General features: G+C 36.1%; 3 protein-coding genes across 6 annotated transcripts; all 3 read left to right on the top strand.

The window, feature by feature from the left end:
- The first annotated feature begins 1,154 nt into the window (after positions 1-1,154).
- On the top strand, positions 1,155-19,828 carry LOC113056179 (homeobox protein Hox-B1b). 4 transcript variants are annotated; one of them, XM_026222751.1, is made up of 5 exons: positions 1,155-1,535; positions 12,442-12,545; positions 15,774-16,214; positions 16,446-18,528; positions 18,645-19,828. In XM_026222751.1, the coding sequence occupies exons 4-5, from the start codon at positions 17,943-17,945 to the stop codon at positions 18,977-18,979; spliced, it is 921 nt and encodes a 306-aa protein (XP_026078536.1). In that variant the 5' UTR covers positions 1,155-1,535; positions 12,442-12,545; positions 15,774-16,214; positions 16,446-17,942; the 3' UTR covers positions 18,980-19,828. The 4 variants fall into 4 exon arrangements, with proteins under 4 accessions (XP_026078536.1, XP_026078539.1, XP_026078537.1 ...); XM_026222754.1 differs by having other exon boundaries at positions 16,451-18,528; XM_026222752.1 differs by lacking the exon at positions 1,155-1,535 and adding an exon at positions 9,222-9,367.
- LOC113056182 (homeobox protein Hox-B6b) lies at positions 1,548-5,807 on the top strand. The gene is made up of 2 exons (XM_026222758.1): positions 1,548-4,524; positions 5,031-5,807. Exons 1-2 carry the CDS (start codon positions 4,101-4,103, stop codon positions 5,282-5,284), a joined length of 678 nt encoding a protein of 225 aa, XP_026078543.1. The 5' UTR covers positions 1,548-4,100; the 3' UTR covers positions 5,285-5,807.
- On the top strand, positions 6,081-9,200 carry LOC113056180 (homeobox protein Hox-B5b-like). The gene is made up of 2 exons (XM_026222756.1): positions 6,081-7,295; positions 7,690-9,200. Exons 1-2 carry the CDS (start codon positions 6,719-6,721, stop codon positions 7,935-7,937), a joined length of 825 nt encoding a protein of 274 aa, XP_026078541.1. The 5' UTR covers positions 6,081-6,718; the 3' UTR covers positions 7,938-9,200.
- Positions 19,829-20,650: the final 822 nt, after the last annotated feature.

Consider the following 20,650-nt stretch of genomic DNA (forward strand, 5'->3'; position numbering starts at 1 on the left):
TGGTATGTGTATATTCCATATAATTCTCAGTCTATTCCGTCTGATTTTCATTTTCTCTTATTTGTGTAAAGCAACTGTGAATCATTTCAAAACATAAAGTGGAGATTCTTATGAAGATGAAGTGATGAAGATTTATAATATAATAACGAAAAAACACTTTGCAGTTCGTCGATTGTTACACTAAATGCATAATTATGAATACAAATTTAGCATTCTATTAATCAAAACTGAAGCTTTCTCTACAAATTCAAATGCACGGTGAGTTGAATCCCAATAAAAAAAATATATAGACTAGAGTGGACACGACGTTAAAAAAGGTTATTTAATTGCACTCTGATTTTAATTTAGATACAAACAAACAAAATGTTAGCAACTAAGTTATTAAGAAACATAAATAATTCTGAATGAATACCTCGTATGCTGCTATTAGGGCCTTTCTGGACAACATGCACTGGTGAGCTTCAAGAGCAGGTCCTTCTCGAGGGTAAAAGCCACAGACCATGCTCGCTCATTTTGGGGTTATACTGTTTTATTGCCCCAATAAATGTCGGAAATAAGTGTTTGTTCGTAGATACAGGAAGCAATTCTTTCCTCCACGCATGTTTAGTGCTGTAAAAAGCTTTCACGTTCCATTTGTCTATTTTTCTCTTAAAGTCACCTGACAAAAGAACGCACACTATTGACAAAAATAGAATGGTGCTCTTTTATTTTAGGGCAGACTGTTCGGTTTATTTCAGTTTTAGCCACGAACTGGTCAAAAGAACTCCTGTAAATGGTTACAACATTTATATTATTACACATTTTGTGTGTTTCGTGTTTAAATTGACACTGCAAAACCTTTGTGCAGCTTGACTATGAACAATGTCTAAAATTGAAATCTAAAATTATAGTAATAGACTTCTTCATCGAGTAAAAAATAATACAATAGCCTATATTTCCATGGCTGTTAATGAAGTGAAGTCGTGCTTTTCTTTTTCTCTTTTAACGAATAAAGATGGCGGCGACCGAGTAGCTGCTGAAGCAAAGCAATAAACTCACAGCTGTTTATGAAAATTTACAACTTTGTGATAGAACTTTATGTGTGTTTCTGCCAGTGGATTGGCTGACAGAGGTCACGTGAGCAGCTCTCTGTGAACATGAACTTTTTATGATTTCCCAAGTGGCTATAATGCAGCATTCTTTTGGTCAGGGCGCAGTCAGTAGCACCTCTGTCCGTAATGGTTTTTTTTAACGTTTTGTTGAAGCAGAGGGAAAGAAAAATTCTCCTGAGCTGGGCGAATTGTGTGCGTTAATATGGATGGAAAGCTCGACGTCACGTTAGTACGAAGCGTCTTTAGATTTTCACAGCCGCTTAGAGTGCAAGGGTCAAAATTCACCGAGGACCTTGGTTCATTCTTTTCTAATTTTTCAAGTTTTAGCTATGTCTGTTTTATCAGTGCATCCAATAATACGACGCGTGATCCTGTTTAAGCGACGAGTCTGCGGGATTGTTTTGGATCATTCCAGTGAAGCGATGATGGACGGGGAAGAAAAAGGTAGGACTGGACCTAGACTTCTGTACTCTACTTATTCCAGCGATGGCATGATACAAAGCGTTGCACACAGATTTACTTTCTAAATAACATTTTAGAACATGTCTTTTGTACCTATAGCATAACAAAAAAATAAAAGTTATATAAGAGAAGTAGCTTAGATAAGAACTGGCATGAACAGAAGTCTTCAGGGGCCATGTGATGATCTAAAAAGATCGAAGATGATGTGTATCGAATCGCAGATATAGGCCTAATTGTGTGTTGACAATGAAAATGCTGGAAAATATATGCTTAAAAGGAAGAATTATATTATTTGTAAGATGTATTAGTATTGATTGCTAGATGACCGCTACATTCAAATAATTATATTAGATTTAGGCTACATTAACTTTGAGTAGTATTCATATCAGCATTAGTTTCTAAATAGCAAAGACATGCCTCATCTCTGTATCTGGATTACAGCACATGCATTCTGCATTTAAAGGGCTTTTTTATTAAAAAGTTAATTGTTGGTATTTCTGTCTATTGTTTTTCTGGTGGGTTTTTGATAATGTTTGCTTAAACCCATGACATTTTTAGTTTATCGGTGATGGGTTCATGTTTTGGACATATAAGACGATTATGCATCAAATGCATCAACAGTTTTCTTATTGATGTTGAGGGTCATTGTTTTGGGAAAACAAAAATGCAGTATTTAGTAGCACCTTTTTTTTTTTGGACAATTTGGTTATTCTTAATCTGAATAACCTTATAAATGTTTGATCTGAAATCACAATAACACATGCAATTGTTCTGGTGAATCCCTGAAGAAGCACACCTTTTCTCAATTCTTGCTCTGTGATGTCATCTAGTGACGAGATTTGGTAACTGTGGTGAAATTCAGTGTTTGGGTGTTCTCTGCATGTGATCTGAATGACTCAAAGACCTCTAGCACCCTAGATACTGTGTTCAGCCAGAGTGTGTCTACAATGAGCAAGTAATCATATGCAGTTTGTGAATGGTTACTGCCTTTGGTGTAATTTTGAATGGTCTTTGCTAATCTTGATTATTTAACAGTATTTAATTTTTCTCTGCTCTTATTGACCTTGCACTGAAATTATGCGATGTCCTTGTTGATAAGCTTTCTTTCTTTCTTTCTTTCGGGTCAGTCGTTATTATATTAATATGCTATAATACGGAAAGAAAGAACGAGCTTTTTGTATTCAATTAAAGAGTAAGGACAAATTTAAATCATACATAGCATTTACATAATCTGACTTTTATTATTATTATAATTATTATAACGACAAAAGAATCATTGCAGTGGTAAGAATGAGGATGTCCCAGCCTTACAACAATAACGTCATCGTGTACTTACTGCAGCCTATCGATATTCAATAATACATCTAAAAATCAATTTATATTAATTTACAACACGAAATTGTGATTAATGTTAGCTTTTTTTCCTGAGAGGTTTCCCTTTGTCCTAACTAAAGGCTTAACTGTTATAGGCTACTTAACTATTTAAATTCAAAGAATGTTTAATTTATTTATTTGCTCCTATTATTTTGGTATTTCATCGACACTAAATATTTTTATAAAAATGTAAATCCGTTCTATAATCGTGTGACATAACTGACGTTGCATATTTCAAACAAGGGGACAACAAAAACAACATGGACTGGGCTGAAGTTAAATGTCAGTGATGATGTTGGTGTATGTTCTAGCCTATCTAATGGATTGATGTTGAATTTAAAATGTATCGTTTATATATTTACAATGCATGCATTGTTTTGATTAATATAGGAAAATGTTTTTTTTTTATTATTATTATCTTATTTTCATGATGATATCATCAACAGTCTACGTTGCCTATGTTGCGCCTCTGCAGAAAATTGCACTGCATAGATACATACATTTTTAGTTAGGTCTAATTGTATAATTTATTTACTTATATTATTAAGAGAGGTCGCTGTGGCTATGTGTAAACATCTGTATTGTATTATTTAATAGATAAATGTCAGTATAAGTTTGAATAAAAGTCCGTATGTGCTTCTCTGAAATTTCTCTCGTACACAGTTATGCTAGATGTCTGCATACAAATTGCAATTGCATTGAATGAAGACAACGTCGAAATGAAAATGACGTGCAGTTGCAAACATAGGCCTATTTGAAATTTGCAGCACGTTTCGATTGAGAAAATTTGAAAATGTGGAGGGAAAATTAACTATAAACAATTATTATATAAAGTAATTATTTTTTTAATATTATTGCATTTTATATAGGCCTAGATTTTATTTGTTTTGTTCGGTAAGTAGAGAAAAACACTTCAGTCTGAGTGTTTTGATATACCCTGGGGATTCCATTCTGTGCAACAGGAGGGCCCCCGCCTTACGCGTTCTCCTGTAGTCAGAAGGGCTCAGGATTGGTCAGGCTCTGATCAGCTGGTCTGTTTCCCCGCGGTCTCAGATTGGCACTTCGCCACCTCCCTTCGGCTAAAACCAAATCTCTGAGAAAGTAATGGCAAAAACCACTTGCACTATAAAACTCAACAAATCATAACACTCGGACAATAACACTGGCCACCCCATGAGTTCCTATTTCGTCAACTCAACTTTTCCCGTGTCTCTACCCGGAGGACAGGAGTCTTTCTTGGGTCAGATACCGCTCTATTCCTCTGGATATACAGATCCTTTAAGACATTATCCAAGCGCTACGTTCGGAGCTACCAATGTCCAGGACAAGGTTTACACCTCCTCGTATTATCAGCAAGCTGGGGGCGTTTTTGGGAGAAGCGGATCCACCAGTGCTTGTGACTACACAACAACACCCAACATTTACCGAACCGCTGACCGCTCGTGCGCTATCGGAGGTCTGGAAGACCCCCTGGTCCTAACCCAGGACCAGTGCAAGACGGACTGCACTGAGCAGGGTGCAGACAGATATTTTAACAGTGAAGACAAACCGTGTACCGCGGTTTACCCGTGGATGCAGAGGATGAACTCGTGTAATGGTAAGACACGTTTGCGATTTCGCCTGTTTTTGCATGTCATACAAGTAGGGGCGTAATTTACATTACTTTCCAGTACGACTCTGTTAACAAATAAAAGAAGAGACATATGTAATGAGTAGACACACTGCACTCTTTAGAAAAAAGTTATACCCTGGCAAAATAAATTACCAATGGATGCAGTCTACTAAATTAAGTTGCATCCTGAATATTGCGCTTTTAAGCAACCTGATGCGTAAATTCCTAAACGTTCTTATAATTAGACATTAGAGATAATCAACTGAATGTATCTCAGTAAGGTTTATTAATACAATATCTTAAAATACATTTCCACTCTCGCATGAAGACAATGCAGATGTCAAATCTGATGTCACTGCAGTAATAACAGTAGACTAATAATGATAATGATATGCTAATTGAAACTGTTCTTTTATTCTTCACGCTGACCTGTTTGTATGTTTACTGGAGGTTGATTTAATGTGTCATTACTCCACTTTTTTTCTTGACAGGAATGTCTGGCAGCACTGGCCGCAGGGGTCGTCAAACCTACACTCGGTTTCAGACTCTTGAACTGGAAAAGGAGTTCCACTTTAACAGATATTTGACCAGAAGACGAAGAATTGAAATATCGCACGCTCTGTGTTTGACGGAACGACAGATAAAGATATGGTTCCAGAACCGTAGAATGAAATGGAAAAAGGAGAATAAAGTGCTGAACTCCGTAAAGGTCAGCGAAGAGGAGGATGGTGGAAAGGCGGGATAAATGAGAAAAAGCAGCTTACGTCAAAAGCCCTAGAAACACTGTATATAACATGTAGCCTTTAGTTTTAATTAATAAGTACTGGTCTGTCCAACAAGCAAAAATCTACCTTAATAAGTGTTATGTTGACACAAAAAGCTTCAAGAGAAGACTATCTTTTTCATTAAAACAGGCGTCTGAATCACCTCTGTAAAGACGGTAAAAGATATGGGAGGTGCTTATATATTTTGCTCTATTTGGCATAAAGAAATTAGAAAAAAAAGGTTTCTTGCTGTTTGAACATTAATGACTATAATTCGAATTAAAAAATAAACTCAAAGTTTAAAACTTTGGGATTGGGATCAAAAGGTTTTACATTAAATATGTATTTAAATCCGTTCTGTGCTAGAAAAAGAAGAAAATTGGACATTTTGATGCTTAATTTATTGGGTCGTCACTGTTTGTGTATGTGAATGCACTGAGAATAGCTTAATATCATACTTTGTTAGCAATGTCATTTTGTCAATAAAATTGATTGTTTAACAATGAATGTGGTTTATTTTTTCTTTATGTGTACTGGGCATCCTCTGTTGTATAACGAGGCAGACATTTCATAATCAGCCTTTGCGCTGGTGAAAGGCACTCTTCAAGACATAATATTTTATCTGATAGACATCTGTTATATATATATATATATATATATATATATATATATATATATATATATATATATATATATATATATATATATATATATATAGACAACTATATATAGGCCTATTTAAAATTTCCATCTTTTTACTCATTGAACATTGAAGCTGTGTTGCTGGTAAAATGGGCCAGTTTGATTGTATAATAATGTCCCCAGTTAAATTTTTTTGATCTTCATCTTGTTTTGGCGATTAAATTCTAGGTTGACTAACCTATATTAATAAGACAGATTCATATTACAGAATGACTAAAAGTCGCTGACTTAAAATTGAATTTTTACAAATAAATATTCACACTTTAATTTTAATTTCACACTTTATTTATCGTAAGTCTGTTAGGTAATACGACTTAGTTCTATGCAGTGAAAGTGTTGCAGAATTCTGCAGTAAAAAGGCTTCACGAAATGGGCAGGTGTTTGGTCATTTTACAGTTCTCCCAGTAGGTGACGCCCTCCGCTAACGTGGGATGTGGCGCGCGATGGGGAGGCACCATTGAGTCGAACCTAACGATCATCATTTCGTCATCATTTGTAACCATAGAGCATGAATTACCTCTCGAAGTCATCAGAGAGAATTTACGACTGGTCAACAAAGGCACGTGATGCCCTAACGCTCTCCCATATTTGGCCGCATACATGGCAAAAACGAAGTACAGTGCATTGCTATAATTCATTATTACATCATAAATTGTGCGGCGCTGGATTTTAACGACCAAGATCTACAAATCAAGACATTTTAAAACATCCAAATGAGCTCTTATTTTCTAAACTCGTTCTCAGGGCGCTATCCAAATGGGTCTGACTATCAGTTACTAAATTATGGTACTAACGGCGCTATGAACGCTTCTTACAGGGACTCCACCAGCATGCATTCCGGGTCTTTCGGTTACAACTACAATGGAATAGACCTTAGTGTAAATCGTCCCAACAATGGCCATTTCGGGGCAGCTGGAGATAATTCTCGCGCTTTCCAAAATCCGGGTCAGGAGACCCAGTACAGACAGTCGAGCTGCTCGCTCTCGTCTCCAGATCCTCTGACTTGTGCCACCAGCGAGTCTCTGGAATTGAAGGGTTCCTCTCCTCCATCTGATCAGAGCACACCACCCGTCAACAGCAGACTTACCAACAGCACCAATCTCACCAGCAACAACAGCACACATTTTGCGGACACAGACGAGACCAATGTCTCGTCCGAGACCGAGGATGGAGCACAGACCACCACACGTACGCAGAAGCAAGAATCTGTGGCGAGCTCGACTACAACACCTAACGACGGTCAAACTCCACAGATATTCCCATGGATGAGGAAGCTGCACATTAGCCATGGTATACACATCTCTATTATGTCTTATTTAGGCATGATACAATTAATTTTTTTTGATGATAATAGTTTATTAAAAGTTTAGGTTATGGGTGGATTAAATGCATGTTTTGTTAATAGCCTGCTAATGTTTGTCTTACAAAACAGCAATGCTTAGACGGACCATTAGTTTCACCTAAGTAGCTAAATAGAGTATAACCACTCTTTGGGAGGTGACTGCATGTAGAACTATTGTGCAGCAGTAAAGCCATAAAATGCAATGGAAATAAACTGCACGTCGCCTTGAATATAGAATCAGCCAGCAGTCCAACATCCAAAATGTACTGGACATTTAAGTCCGTTTCCGTTTGATGGCTTGGTGATGTTTGCTTATTGTGTCTTTGCCCTTGCTTATGGCAGATATGACTGGACCTGATGGAAAACGGGCTCGAACAGCTTACACTCGCTACCAGACGCTCGAGCTGGAGAAAGAGTTCCATTTCAATAGATATCTCACGCGCAGGAGGAGAATAGAGATAGCTCACACTCTCTGCCTTTCAGAGAGGCAAATTAAAATCTGGTTTCAAAATCGCAGGATGAAATGGAAGAAAGACAATAAACTGAAAAGCATGAGTCTCGCTACAGCGGGGAGCGCATTTCAAAATTAATCATATAATTTCATATAATAATTGGAAAATTCGACTACTGTTACAGCGCTGCACCTTTCAGCTTGTTGATATCACCTGACGACGTGTGATTCCCCGTGCAACTCAAAATGGTTTTGAATATTGTTATCATATATGCTAATCTAGTTACTATTGCCATAAAATGAGTGTGAATGTCAAGTGTGTCAAGTTTATACATTCGTGGAGGAAAGCATGTTCCATGTAAGCTATTCGTGCAACGTATTCTAGACCTGTTACAAAAATGATGTACAGTACAACTCGCACTACCTAGCTATTTTAAATGATGGTGTAAAAAAGAGAAACTTTTGTTGTATTCTTGAACTTGTATTGAAACGTCATGTATTCTTCACGCAACATGCTATATTCTTGTTATGTGCCGGGCTTTTTGAGTTCTCGTAGATGGTACCTGCGAGAAAAATTATCTTTTCGCACTTACATTTGTGTACTGCAGCACAAGATTACTTTGGGCTCATAAGATGTCCTATGAAGAATGTCTTTATACAGTAGTGACCAATATGTTATTTGTAGTGCACAACGTGAATTATGGACGTTCTGTGTTAAAAGTTGAATACATTTTTTTTTTGTAATTGATATGTTGATGGTATCTCTGCCAATTTTTATCTTTCTTTTGTATTTGTATTTGTGTCTAAACTGAAAATGAATTGATCCAAAAAGAAAAATAAAGTTTACTCTCAGTCTCTGTTTGTCTGTAGGCCTGTTTGGTGAGTGGTCCTAATGTTGGACCATGCATAACTACTTCTCATTTTACCCAACAGTACATCGCATTTTTATTTGACACTTTAAGTAATTATTTTGCTCTTAAATGGAAGCTGTTAATGAGTCATATTGCCTACAATAAAACAAAGGATATTCCATTTAATTTTTGCTGCGCTCTGTGAGGACATTATGGATCTCGTTACAGAATAAAATGCCTTATAATATGGCAATATTCAAATTCAGCTCGTGTGTCACATCCCAACAATAACTCAACCCTTCAACTTACCTCTCAATGCTCAAAGCGGATGAACAAAACGATCTTTATAGGTTGTTTTAACAATCTGCATTATTGGTATGAAACACAACATACAAATCATCTACCCCGACTATTTTCTTCTGAAGTTCAGTCCATAACACCAACATGTAGCTCTTGGTAGCTCTAAAAAAGTCACGTGAGGTCGATAAAGTTAGTTTTATGGTTTTAGGGGGGTTGACAATGTGCTTCATAATTCACATTCTTGAATGTAACTGACTGTTTAACTGCTTCAGAGGGATTCTTAAGGTTGTGGGCAGCATGCGGAGTCATCTCAAACTGGACAGTCGTAATATCCCATGCTGACTTTTCTGTCAATAGACATTTTCATAATATTTCTGCTGGATGTGAAACGAGAAGAAGGCTTCCCTCTAGTTCTCAAGTAAGTCTCTTCCTTAGATGGTCATTTAATAATGTTTTCCAAAAAGGATCACGCATTTCAGCCATAGACTATACAATTTCGTTCAAAGAATTATAAGTGTCAGATAATGCAGACAAGTTAGATTTATATATTACTCAATGATAAAAAATATATTTGTAAACTTTTGACTTGGACAAAAAAGAAAAACAATCATTATGTGTTGCTGCATATTTTTTAACAATAGGCCCAAGTGAAAGGTTGGACTGGCTGAATTTTGTATTTGCGAAGTTATGTATGTAGCGTGGATTATGGAATATATATCGTCCTCATATGTTATTGAATACCTAGCCTACAGAAATAGTAAAATATAATCTCTCAGTTTTACAACATATACTTCATAGGAGATGTCCAAAAAATGTAAACTGTGTAATGGTAGCTGAAAAATGACAGATACTTTTTTGTTCTACCCCCTTTGATGTGTTTGCCTTTTATTGTCTGGACTTTTGAAATAAGTGTAACATTTTGGAGATTAGATAATTAGGTTTGAGTTTTCTTTTAAAGAAGATATGGTGGATGTAAGGATGTAACTACAATTTGCTTGTGATAGAAACCTTTTTTTTTTCGATTCATAACTATTAAAGTCCCATTTTACCCCTATAATGTGTTTTGCATATTGATAGGGGTAATCTGGGCGCTGTTCTCATCAATTATTCATTGGGAAGGGATCACTTCGAGGTCAGGAGACGAGAGTGGCACACATGCCTTCCCAGAGAAGCACAAGGGGTGCTTGCCAAATTGACTAGCTGGTAATCCTACGCAGTTATGGAATACATTTTCGCTCAACAGTCAGTAGCTATACTGTCTAATTCTCCTAAAGGCAGTTTTTGTACTGAAACGAGAGGGACATACTTTGTTGGAAGAGTTGTACGTGCAAGTAAATTGATTAGTCAAGGCAACGCTAAAAAGATTAGATTTTTTTTTAAGTTATCCTACTATGAATACAGTTTTGCTTGAATCATAAATAAAACCCGGCTAATTTTGTTGTTGGTTAGATTGATGTAATGTTGCTCCATCACCAGCAGGGCCCGCCTCACACCGAGCTCCAGGTCTGTTCTTACTCATTCTGCAATGCTGGACAGTCGGATTCAGTTATTTTCACGAGAACAACATTTAGGGAGACAAATTCTAAAAGCCACGAAAATGAAAAAAATAAAATAAAAATTCCAAAAATTGTTGGCCAGTTCAAAAGGTTTATATTTTATTCCTCTCTTGTGTTTGGTGTGTGATCCATGTCTACAATATTGTTAAATAGCATATTAAATAAACTATGAAGAAGGGTGAATCATAAAATAGCCACTAGACCAAAGTAAGGAAAAAACGACTAGTTTTATGGTAGAAATATTAATGGTGGAAATGTGAAAATATCAACGCTAGCCTAATTATTAGAATATTGAAAACGAAAACAGTGCGGGGCAAGGTGAAGGATCAGAGTTCATTCTGAGGTCATGTTCTGTGATTGCTGGCACCATTCTCAGTTTGTTGCTATGGCAAAACATAAATTACAATTTGAACCAGTGACTGAAATCCAAGATATAAAATCCTTTGATGGGTTTAAATTTTCTGTTCGAAAGTAAAATATATAAATAACCATACAAGTAGCACACAGCTTATTTTATCTAGTCATTTAAAATATGATTTTTATATTTTTAATAAATATTTTTAATTGAACTGAATTCAAAAGGATTCTAGGTGAACATTTAATTAGTGGTCTGTACTCGTGCAATCCCACGTTCATGAAGCACGAATCGAAGTGTGCAGCGGCAGGAAGCCTAATGAAGTTGATAAACGAGATTTCGCTTAAGGTAATCTTGAATTTTTCTTCTTTAATCGATCGTTATGCGCCCAAAAGGTTGTGTGATGTGTCCAGAGAAGCTGTTGGAAGGCTAGTCTTGCAGAGACACACACGAAATGAAAGTCCGAAAGAAAAAAACGATAGGCTTTGCTCAATACGTATATTCTTTACAAATGGATTTACAGTGTGAAAGTGTGTTTACTGGAGGCAAAGAAAATGTAAAGACAACGTGAAACAAGACGGGGACCACCATTTGTGCAAAACAGTGAGACACGTAGTAAGTTTTTATCTCATTACATGACCTTAGAATTTCATCCAACTACAAGAAACGAATCAGATTTGCGGAATAGCCTGTGCGTGTGTGTTTTCTTGACAGCTATTATTAATATAACGAAGATAGCCTAGATTCTATTGGTAGGGCGAAGTTTAATAATAATGCAGAGCTAAAGATATATTGAAGTATAATTAAATAAATGAAATGGGGATAATGCACAATGATGAAGCTACTGATGGTAAAAATGTGAAAAAATCCTCCGTGTCGGTTGCTTAAGTATAGTTTTTTATTTTCCACAGATTCACAGTAAAAAGTAACGTTTGTTTGCTTAACAACACCGATGATGTCTGTCATCTATATATACCCTGTAGATCCGAATTTGTGTGAATACATAGTCGCAAATTCGTGTCTTAGGGAATATGTAGTTGACATAAACCCAACGCCATAGTGGAATAAGTGATGCATTTTTTTGTACTAAGTATACTGACTGCTATCTATCTATCTATCTATCTATTGAAGACATACTTTGAAAAATAAAAAATAAATAAACATGTGATGGTCTTGAAAATTAGACACCTGATGGCGCTGCATCATGTATAATTTGGTGACAAATGCTGTCCATACGACTACGTGCGAAATTTATTCAAATGTAACAATTCTGCAGGATCATTCACGTAAAAGTTTTGGTCACCCTTTTGTTTTGTATTTGTATTTCCCTTGTCCTCAGTGGCAGACAACTGGCCTACTTGTCTCTCTGTCTCTCTCTTAGACCACGCAAAAAAGCTGAATCACTCCTAACGCACAGTCTCTGTAACATTATGAAACAATTATATAACGATTCAAGAATAATAAAATAAACGACAATCTAAAATACTTGAGGATGTTTAAGTCGTTTGATAAACTTTTGTTGTGTTACTTTTTTATTACACCGTTTTATTATGCTGATTTTACTTTCTTTTATTTGTCTAGCAACAAGTATCCTACCTATCCCAATGAGGCTACCCTTTGAGGACACGTTTTCCACGTGTTTTTCATCAGGAGGACAGCAGAAGAAGGAACATGACAAGAAACAGGTAATTTTTACATCAGGAAATACTGTCAGGTGTCAGCTGAATTTACCTTTATTTTTAGATTATGAATAATGAGGAACTAGAAAGTCAGTCTATTGTAGTGCATGTTGTGTGGTTACTATTTTTGCAGAATATGTCTACTTACTTGAATTGGCCTCTTTTTTCACTCTTTCGTTGATACAAAAAGGTACAGTTAATTCACGATGAATATTAAAGAAGAGGATGCAAAAAAAAAAAAAAAAAAAAAACTGAAAAGATATTGGTTCCGCATCCCTTATTGGCCATATCACGTGGTTCATTAAATAATTAATGAAGAGGCTGCAGACAGAGCAGAAAGGCAAAGCAGCCAATTCGTCAAGACTGCTTTTTCGCCGAGTTAACTTGTTTGAGTTTGGGCGAAAATTATTGGTGCATTTCCTTCGCAAGAAGCTATCCTCATTGCTATGAACAGTCAAGAGGGACAATCTGGAGCGACCGCACAGAATAATCACCACGCTTTGTGAGTAAACCTATATTTTAGATCTAAATGTTGTAGACACATACTGTAAGAAGCTGGGAGCGGTCTTGTCTCCTGACTCGAAAAAAAAAAAAAACATGTAGAGGCCAATACTGAGATACATATTTTTTTACTATGCTCTATCATGAATAAAAAATCATAAGTTTATTTCAATATTAGTGTATGGAAACAATTTATTATTCAGCCTGTCGCAATAACTAAAATAGATTACAAATGTAAGGAACTGTCCTTCTAACATTTATTCACTGCAACAAAAAAAATCTATTACAGAATAAATAGTTTTATGGGACATTTTCTTTAAGTAGCCTTAAAAGTTATTCTTATAATCTATGTTAGGAATTCAAGTTATTATTATTTTAATTTAGGCCTATTTATTTTATTGCAGGTTATATGTAGGCTATGCTCTTAAATATTTTATAAGGCTGTACTATTGTAACAGACTGCGCTCATATAGAAAGTTTCGATGATTAATGCAATGAAGCGGCCGTTAAGGTTGGATTTGGCTCGTCTGGTGGTGACTACACCCAGTTTAGGCCGTCTATGACGAACCCACCCAACAGTGACGTGAGCAAAGTAATGGAACACGATAGAGATCAACTTGAGAGATCAAAGGCCCCTGGACCTTTGGGGAATTGATCGCAGGATCGTCCAAAGCAGCGGCACTCTCTCATCTTCAACATCATTAATTACAATATCATGCACGAATAATTCAAAACAGATATCCCCTTTACAAGCTTTTTCAACAGATTCGAAAGATGTTAGCTGACATATTAAAGCATCTTAAACATTTTATGGTTCTTGTAAATTTGGTTGCAAAGGTACCTTCCAATCCAATCAGAATCAGGATAATTTCAGAATCAAGATAATACTTCTGCAGAGAAAACGTTTCAGTTGTCATCATAACCGTACTCTCTCTCTCTCTCTCTCTCTCTCTCTCTCTCTCTCTGTGTGTGTGTGTGTGTGTAAATATATATACAAGCTATAGCCTACATAAAAAAATCATAGTCAGCAGCATCTATATCAGTATTTACATATATTTACACTTCCAATTTACATGAGGTTATGGTGAACGTCAGTACTGCTTCAGAGCAGCATCCTGATCTTGCTTAATTTTTGTTTGTTTCGCAGTTCAGTTTATATCAATTGCTAACTCGACATCCTTCTGTGCCTCCATCAGCTTCTAATCCCCTTCCAGTAGAGGAAGTTATCCTTTCAGCAGTCTGATATGAATTTTAAAAATTGTATGCATATAGTATTTTTGTTTCGTATTGACGTGTTTTTTTTTTTCTAAATTGTGTCCGATTATTGTTGGGTCACACTATCTTGTAGCTCAAAAGGGTTTTCTGCAATTTTTACCCGTAAATTTGATTAACTTGATCCTTTGGCTTGTATCTCTTATGGGTACCCCCTCCCATTTTGCGCTATTATCGTCATGTCATGGAAAGGTAAATAATTAGATTTAAATTCTACATATAGCCCAAAGAAGACATAACTCATATCCAATGACACTTACAGTAGGACTTCGGAGTGGAGCTGAAAATATACAATGATCAGTAGCTGTTGTTATCAGCAAGGTTTTTAATTATTATTATTTGTATGTTGTTGATTAGATTGAATCAGCCTGTACATTTACATAAAATATATTTAGTAGTAAATGATTTGTCCCTTGATTCCAGTTCTCCACGGAATCAAGATGCTGAAGAATAAGCTCACAGTTTGTGAATGGCGAAGGATCTGTCTGGATGATTAATCACCCTAGTACTTTGGCTAAGGTTCAAGACGAGTTCACTGGGCTTTGTGCGTTTTTCTGTACCCTTCCATTGTTTTTTCCAACTATCTCTTTCTTCGTTGTTTTTGTTTTTATGATCCCAGTTACGATAGAAATAAATACAGTGAAGTGCAGTTTCATATACCCATCATTTTCTTTTTTAAAATGCTTGTAATTTTTATTTTCCACAAGCACTGACGTCATTATATTGTTTAAGTGATTTTAAATGGTGATCTTGCTGTACATTCTGGGAAAAAATAGCATAATTCAAGAGCAACATTGTTTTGTTCTGCTTTGTGATTAACTATTTTACAAACGTTTTTTCTTGATGAATGAAGTATTCCCTTTTCTAATTGTCAAAAGAAAAAAAAAAGTATATATACCAGCAATACAAAAAGCAGATGCTTTAGAGAAGCATCTGGCTATTTTAATTTTGATACACAAAGAAATGTTCGACAGAATGAATTCAATTAGTTTTACCTTGGTGTACCTACCAGTTAAAAAAATAAAAAATACATTAAAAATTAAAAGGAGCACATGTTCTCAAATAATTAAAATGTATTGTAAGTTTACTTATGAATCGTTGGATATTTTTATACAATTGTTTGTTTTATTGCATGTATTTATATTCTATTTTTCAAAATTTTCATAACCGAGTGTCAACTAAACTTGTTTAAAATATGCTATATTTTTAAATTGCATTTAGCCTATTTTAAGCCTGTGATTTGTTCATATTTAATAACACTGGATAGCCTACTTTTTTTTTTTTTTTTTAGCTTTTATCACGAAGAAGAAAACAGACCATTCTTTTGTCAGTAGCACAGTAAGAATCTGATTTCTGGTAGTGCGTGCTCCACAAAAGAGACACTATTCATATCTTTTTTCCTTTTCGTTGCATGATGGATTCATGTTCCCTGACTCACACCGTGTTTCTCTGACCCTGCAGGTCATCTTCCAGCGGGCCCCCGGACCCACACTGTCACATGACACGAGAGGCCAGAGTTTTGCTGAACCCCCAGAAAGGACCAACACAGCATAACTGATGAAAGCCGTCCAGAAAATGCAAATAACGAACGAACAACAAGAACGTCTGACTCACAATGTCGCGGAACTATTTGTAACAAAGTTGTTATGCATCTGAACTTAATAACAAAATGCGTCATCCCAAACATATTTGGTCAACGACCGCAAGACCAACTTTAGGAATACTGAACGAGGTAAAGAGGACGTTATAACAAGGGGGAAATGTAGTCTGCACCATCCTAAATCAAGATAGTAACTCATCAGTTTCTTTCTGCAAACTATACTACCGGAGATAACTTAAGCAATCAGCAAGTTCACTGTATCACCAGCCCATATTTCAAGAGGAGCGCGACGTTATCTGGAGGTGAGTAAATACACTTTAGAATCTCAATTATATTACCAGTAGCCTAACATAAATAACGATTTGTTTTATTTATTTTTTTAGAATTTAGGTAAAAGAATTGTTAGCTAAAATAATATCAATAGCCTATGTAAAATATACAGCTATTAAAATAATACAATATTTATTAAAGTATTGATGATGCAAATGTTATCCAAATGTAGAGTAATACATTTCATATATGCTCTTTAACAGCGCAGGAGCGACAAGAACCCCCCGTTGGGATTCAATGCATCAAAAAGAGCACGTAGGCTACTGCTTTACACAAGTGACCAGTCTGAGAAGTTCAAATTCTGACCCTAGTTGTGCAGGCGGAGACGTGTGGAAATGTTCAGTTTACTTAAACTTAAATCTGGTTTCAGAACCGGAGGATGAGAAAAAAAAGACTGTAGGCTGAAAATAATATGTCTCTCTTAGTTGGACCATCTCTGACCAACACCCACACCACCGTCTTGAGTGAAGCTTGAAGAGATTTATGCATGCATTGCATCTACAGTGCCTCAAGTGAAACGTGCTTGCGCAAATATGACTGGAGAAGAATAACTGAGTATCCAGTCTTTATACATTAATGGCATTCTCTGTCTCTTTTGGACAATTTCAATAAAAATATTCTTGTTCCCAGAGCGCAGTTTATAATAACCTCCCCCCCCCAATGATTAAATGCCACTTTCATGTAATAGTTCCAAAATGAATGTTTAATGGTAAATAAGCATTATAATAAAGTAGTTGATTAATTGAATAAAGTTACGATGGTTAACAAATGTGTAAAATTATTTTGTGAAAATTAATAGCCGAATTTGACATTTTAGTGCGTAGGCAATTCGTTTTATTTATTTATTGCTTCTCTCTATTTTAATTCGAAATTATATCAGTTTAGGCTATCTGTGACCATTTACAACTATTATTAATAATTTTCTGTATTCGAATGGAGAATGTCTGTCACTTGTATTAAAAATGATGGTTTTAGGTTTAACTAAAATCGAATTAAACTACACTCGTATCATTAGATTTTAGGAAAGAATCCTAATTAGAAACCAAAGACACGTTTCCCAAACTCCCTCTGTCACATGAACTTATGTTAATGGAAGATTATATCTAAGCACTATTTTAAAAAGTATGGTGCTCCACTATATCTCTAGAGAGAGATAAAGCTAATCTCAGGCAATTGGTGTATATGGGGGTACATTCATTCAGTTAATTTAGGAACTTAGATTCGAAAATAGTAGCCTATAAAAAACTCTATGGAAAACAGAAAACTCAAAATCTGACTATATTTCAAGTAAATGGTGTAAGTTATTATGCATATGATGCATTTTTAAGGCCTGTTTATTAACTCCACTTCTCCACGCCGTCATGAATAAACCATAAATTCGTTGTTATAACTGTTGTGCTCGCCTTAATTCACATTAGACCTACATTGGGAGTAGGTTATATCAGATTGATCGGTGGATTCGATTGATGTGTTTGTCATGTAAATACCAATCGTTTGATGGACACCTGCAACGCCCAGAGTGCTACCGCAGGACGCACACTATTGGTGCAAAATGGGTCACATGATCTGTCACTTAACTGATATGAGCTTGGATAGAACTTTGTGTGGTTTGACATACTGCTTAGAGGTTGTAGGGGCACTGGGACCACACATCAGCCTATATTGACACTGCTTAATCAATTTTGCTTGGTCAGTCAACAATGAATTCCTACTTAGATTATACGATTTATAACCGTGCTAACACTTATAGTTCTAAGGTTGGATGTTTTCCTATGGAGCAAGAATACTTGCCAAGTGCTTGTGCAAGTACAAATAGTCACATTACCGAAGGACGGCAAGTCGGAGGGAACACTTTTACAACCGCACCGCACGAAACTCACGGCACAAATTACGCACAACTTCATTCGCAGCAATATCACATCAATATGGACATGGGGAAAACTGGACACACCAATTTTTGCAAGCAAACCCGACTTCCTCACTCGGACTATGGACATCAACACGTTCTCACTCAAGCAGATGACCACATGCGTCTTCAGTCCCCTGTTTTTTCTGTCGTGAACATGGGAGCCAACATGGGGACACACAGTGAATCTAACTGCAGGCCTGGCTCGGTCTCTGCAAACCATTATCAGTCTTATCCCTTCGGAGAACACGAACCACACGGCTATGGTTCGTTAAGCAAGTACCAGGTCTCCCCTGACAGTGACAGCGACTCCAAGAGGAACATCAAACAAGCTCCAACGTTTGACTGGATGAAAGTCAAGAGGAATCCTCCTAAAACAGGTGAGCTATGTCTAATTGCAACGGCTACTGTAAAAATTAAAGGACGTTATATTTAAAAAGATTTCAAATGAGGTTTCTAATCTGTCTTTTTTTGTTCATAATTCTGTCTCTTTCAGTTAAAGTCGCCGAATATGGGATCCACGGACAGCAGAACATTATACGCACCAATTTCACCACCAAGCAGCTCACGGAACTTGAGAAGGAGTTCCACTTCAACAAGTACCTGACCAGGGCGCGCAGACTGGAAGTGGCCGCCACCCTCGAACTGAACGAAACGCAGGTTAAAATTTGGTTTCAGAATCGCAGAATGAAACAGAAGAAGCGCGAGAAGGAAGGAACAGCCCCGGTAATTAAACGTGTGTCTCTTTGCTCTGCTGGTCAAAGCGCAGACAACTCGAACAGCTCATCCCCGGGTGCTTCGCCTGCCTCAGACTCTTCCACTGCTGTTTGATGATTACGTGCCTTCGTGGCAAACGAACTATTTCATCATTGTGATGTGGAAAACTTCTTAAATTATTCTGCTGTCTTAAAGCATAAAGTATGCGTTAGCATGTGCACGTGTTAAATACATAACGCAAAATAATCAATTTTGCTGCACTAGAGCTACTGAATTCATGGTTCAAAATGCATTAACAGGGTAGGCTATATTCTTATTAGTCCAAAAGTTTTTTTTTTTTTTTTTGTCATCAGGTTGATATCCTTTTTTGCACTACTGATTAATTCCTTTGTTGAAAGAGCAAAAAAATAATAATAAAAAAGGTGAAAAATACATGTTTACCTATAGAAAACAATCTGGTCTGTGACTTTCTGAAACATGATTGTGGATTTAATCCAATTTCAATCAGTTTATTGATTATTTAAAAGGCTCTTCATGATGTTGGTATGATTGTGTCCTTTGTCAGAGGATGTTTCAATACAATGGAGCTAATTTAAATCGGTGTTGCTCCAGTCTGTATAGTTTGACAAGAGGAATGTTGCATTACACACCAGGTGGCTTCCTATGACCTTTTCACCTTTTTGTGCCTACAGGCTCTCTAAACATGTAAACACTCCTTGGTGCTCAGAATAACACTCACTGACTAGATTGGAGGTTTCAGTCCTACTTGGCATAGCACAACAATACTGCAGGTTAAGAAAGGATAAGACACTTTCTAACTCCAAGATAATTCATAAGGCCCCTTTCATTTCATGTGTAAATTGCTTAATCAAGGGCATAAAGAAGAGTGATAGAGATTGAAAAAAACTCGGTAGATTATAATAATGTACTGAGAAATAAAACCAATGCATTTGCTTGCATAAACAGTTTGCTGTAAAACTGTATATATATTTTTTTATTTAATGTTTTTTTTTTTTGGGGGGGGGGGGTTCATCAGATTTAGAATGTATGTAAAGAGGTGATCAGTTACAGGGGGGGAATATTTAACCTTAGATACTATTTCCATTTGCCTCTATTCTTCTAGAAAGTTTGCAAGGACTCAACAACTCTGATCACCTGATGGACTGCTCCAATATTTACCCAGGGTGTTGGGTTTGCACAGTATTTGCCCCAACAGCCATGCACTGTCAGCACCCTCTCCTCTGACCAGGTTCACTCAGAGTTCAGGCCTAAATTAATTCACAAACCATTGGCTTGTCCAGCAGGGGATGAGAAGAGGTCAATCAGAGTGTTATCTCTCTCCAAAATGAATTATTTGCTATAAACTGTAAATTGAATTGAATTTCTAATAGAAATTACATTTTAAATAAATTGAACAAAACTGCTATTGAGGTTTAGATATTAGTTCAATAGAAAATGGTCACTGATCAGTTTCACTTAAATACAGGAGAAATCTGGACAGAATGTTGAAACCTGCATATATTTAATTTTACGTTTATGCTTTAAGATGTATTCAAACACCTTTAACGTTTCACACATTATCACAGTTTATTCACTATAGTTTAGAAAATGTAAATAAAATATGACAAGTTAAACTGTGTCAGAACAAATTCATCTTGATTATGTCAGACAACAATTAAGCAAAACATTGTCAGGTCAAAGTATCTGAATAATTTTTGGTCCCAAATTTCTTTAATAAATTTTACTTGTAGTCTACTGTATAAATCATTTTTGGGTATAATATGT

This window comes from Carassius auratus, chromosome 37 (assembly GCF_003368295.1).
Source record: "Carassius auratus strain Wakin chromosome 37, ASM336829v1, whole genome shotgun sequence".
NCBI classification, from domain to species: Eukaryota; Metazoa; Chordata; class Actinopteri; order Cypriniformes; family Cyprinidae; genus Carassius; species Carassius auratus.

Bases quoted from the DNA above. Each gene is read 5' to 3' on its own strand.
- LOC113056182 (XM_026222758.1), top strand. From the start codon at position 4,101: ATGAGTTCCTATTTCGTCAACTCAACTTTTCCCGTGTCTCTACCCGGA. The intron at 4,525-5,030 runs GTAAGACACGTT...TTTTCTTGACAG, and splicing joins GAGGATGAACTCGTGTAATG to GAATGTCTGGCAGCACTGGC.
- LOC113056180 (XM_026222756.1), top strand. From the start codon at position 6,719: ATGAGCTCTTATTTTCTAAACTCGTTCTCAGGGCGCTATCCAAATGGG. The intron at 7,296-7,689 runs GTATACACATCT...TGCTTATGGCAG, and splicing joins GAAGCTGCACATTAGCCATG to ATATGACTGGACCTGATGGA.
- LOC113056179 (XM_026222751.1), top strand. From the start codon at position 17,943: ATGAATTCCTACTTAGATTATACGATTTATAACCGTGCTAACACTTAT. The intron at 18,529-18,644 runs GTGAGCTATGTC...TGTCTCTTTCAG, and splicing joins GAGGAATCCTCCTAAAACAG to TTAAAGTCGCCGAATATGGG.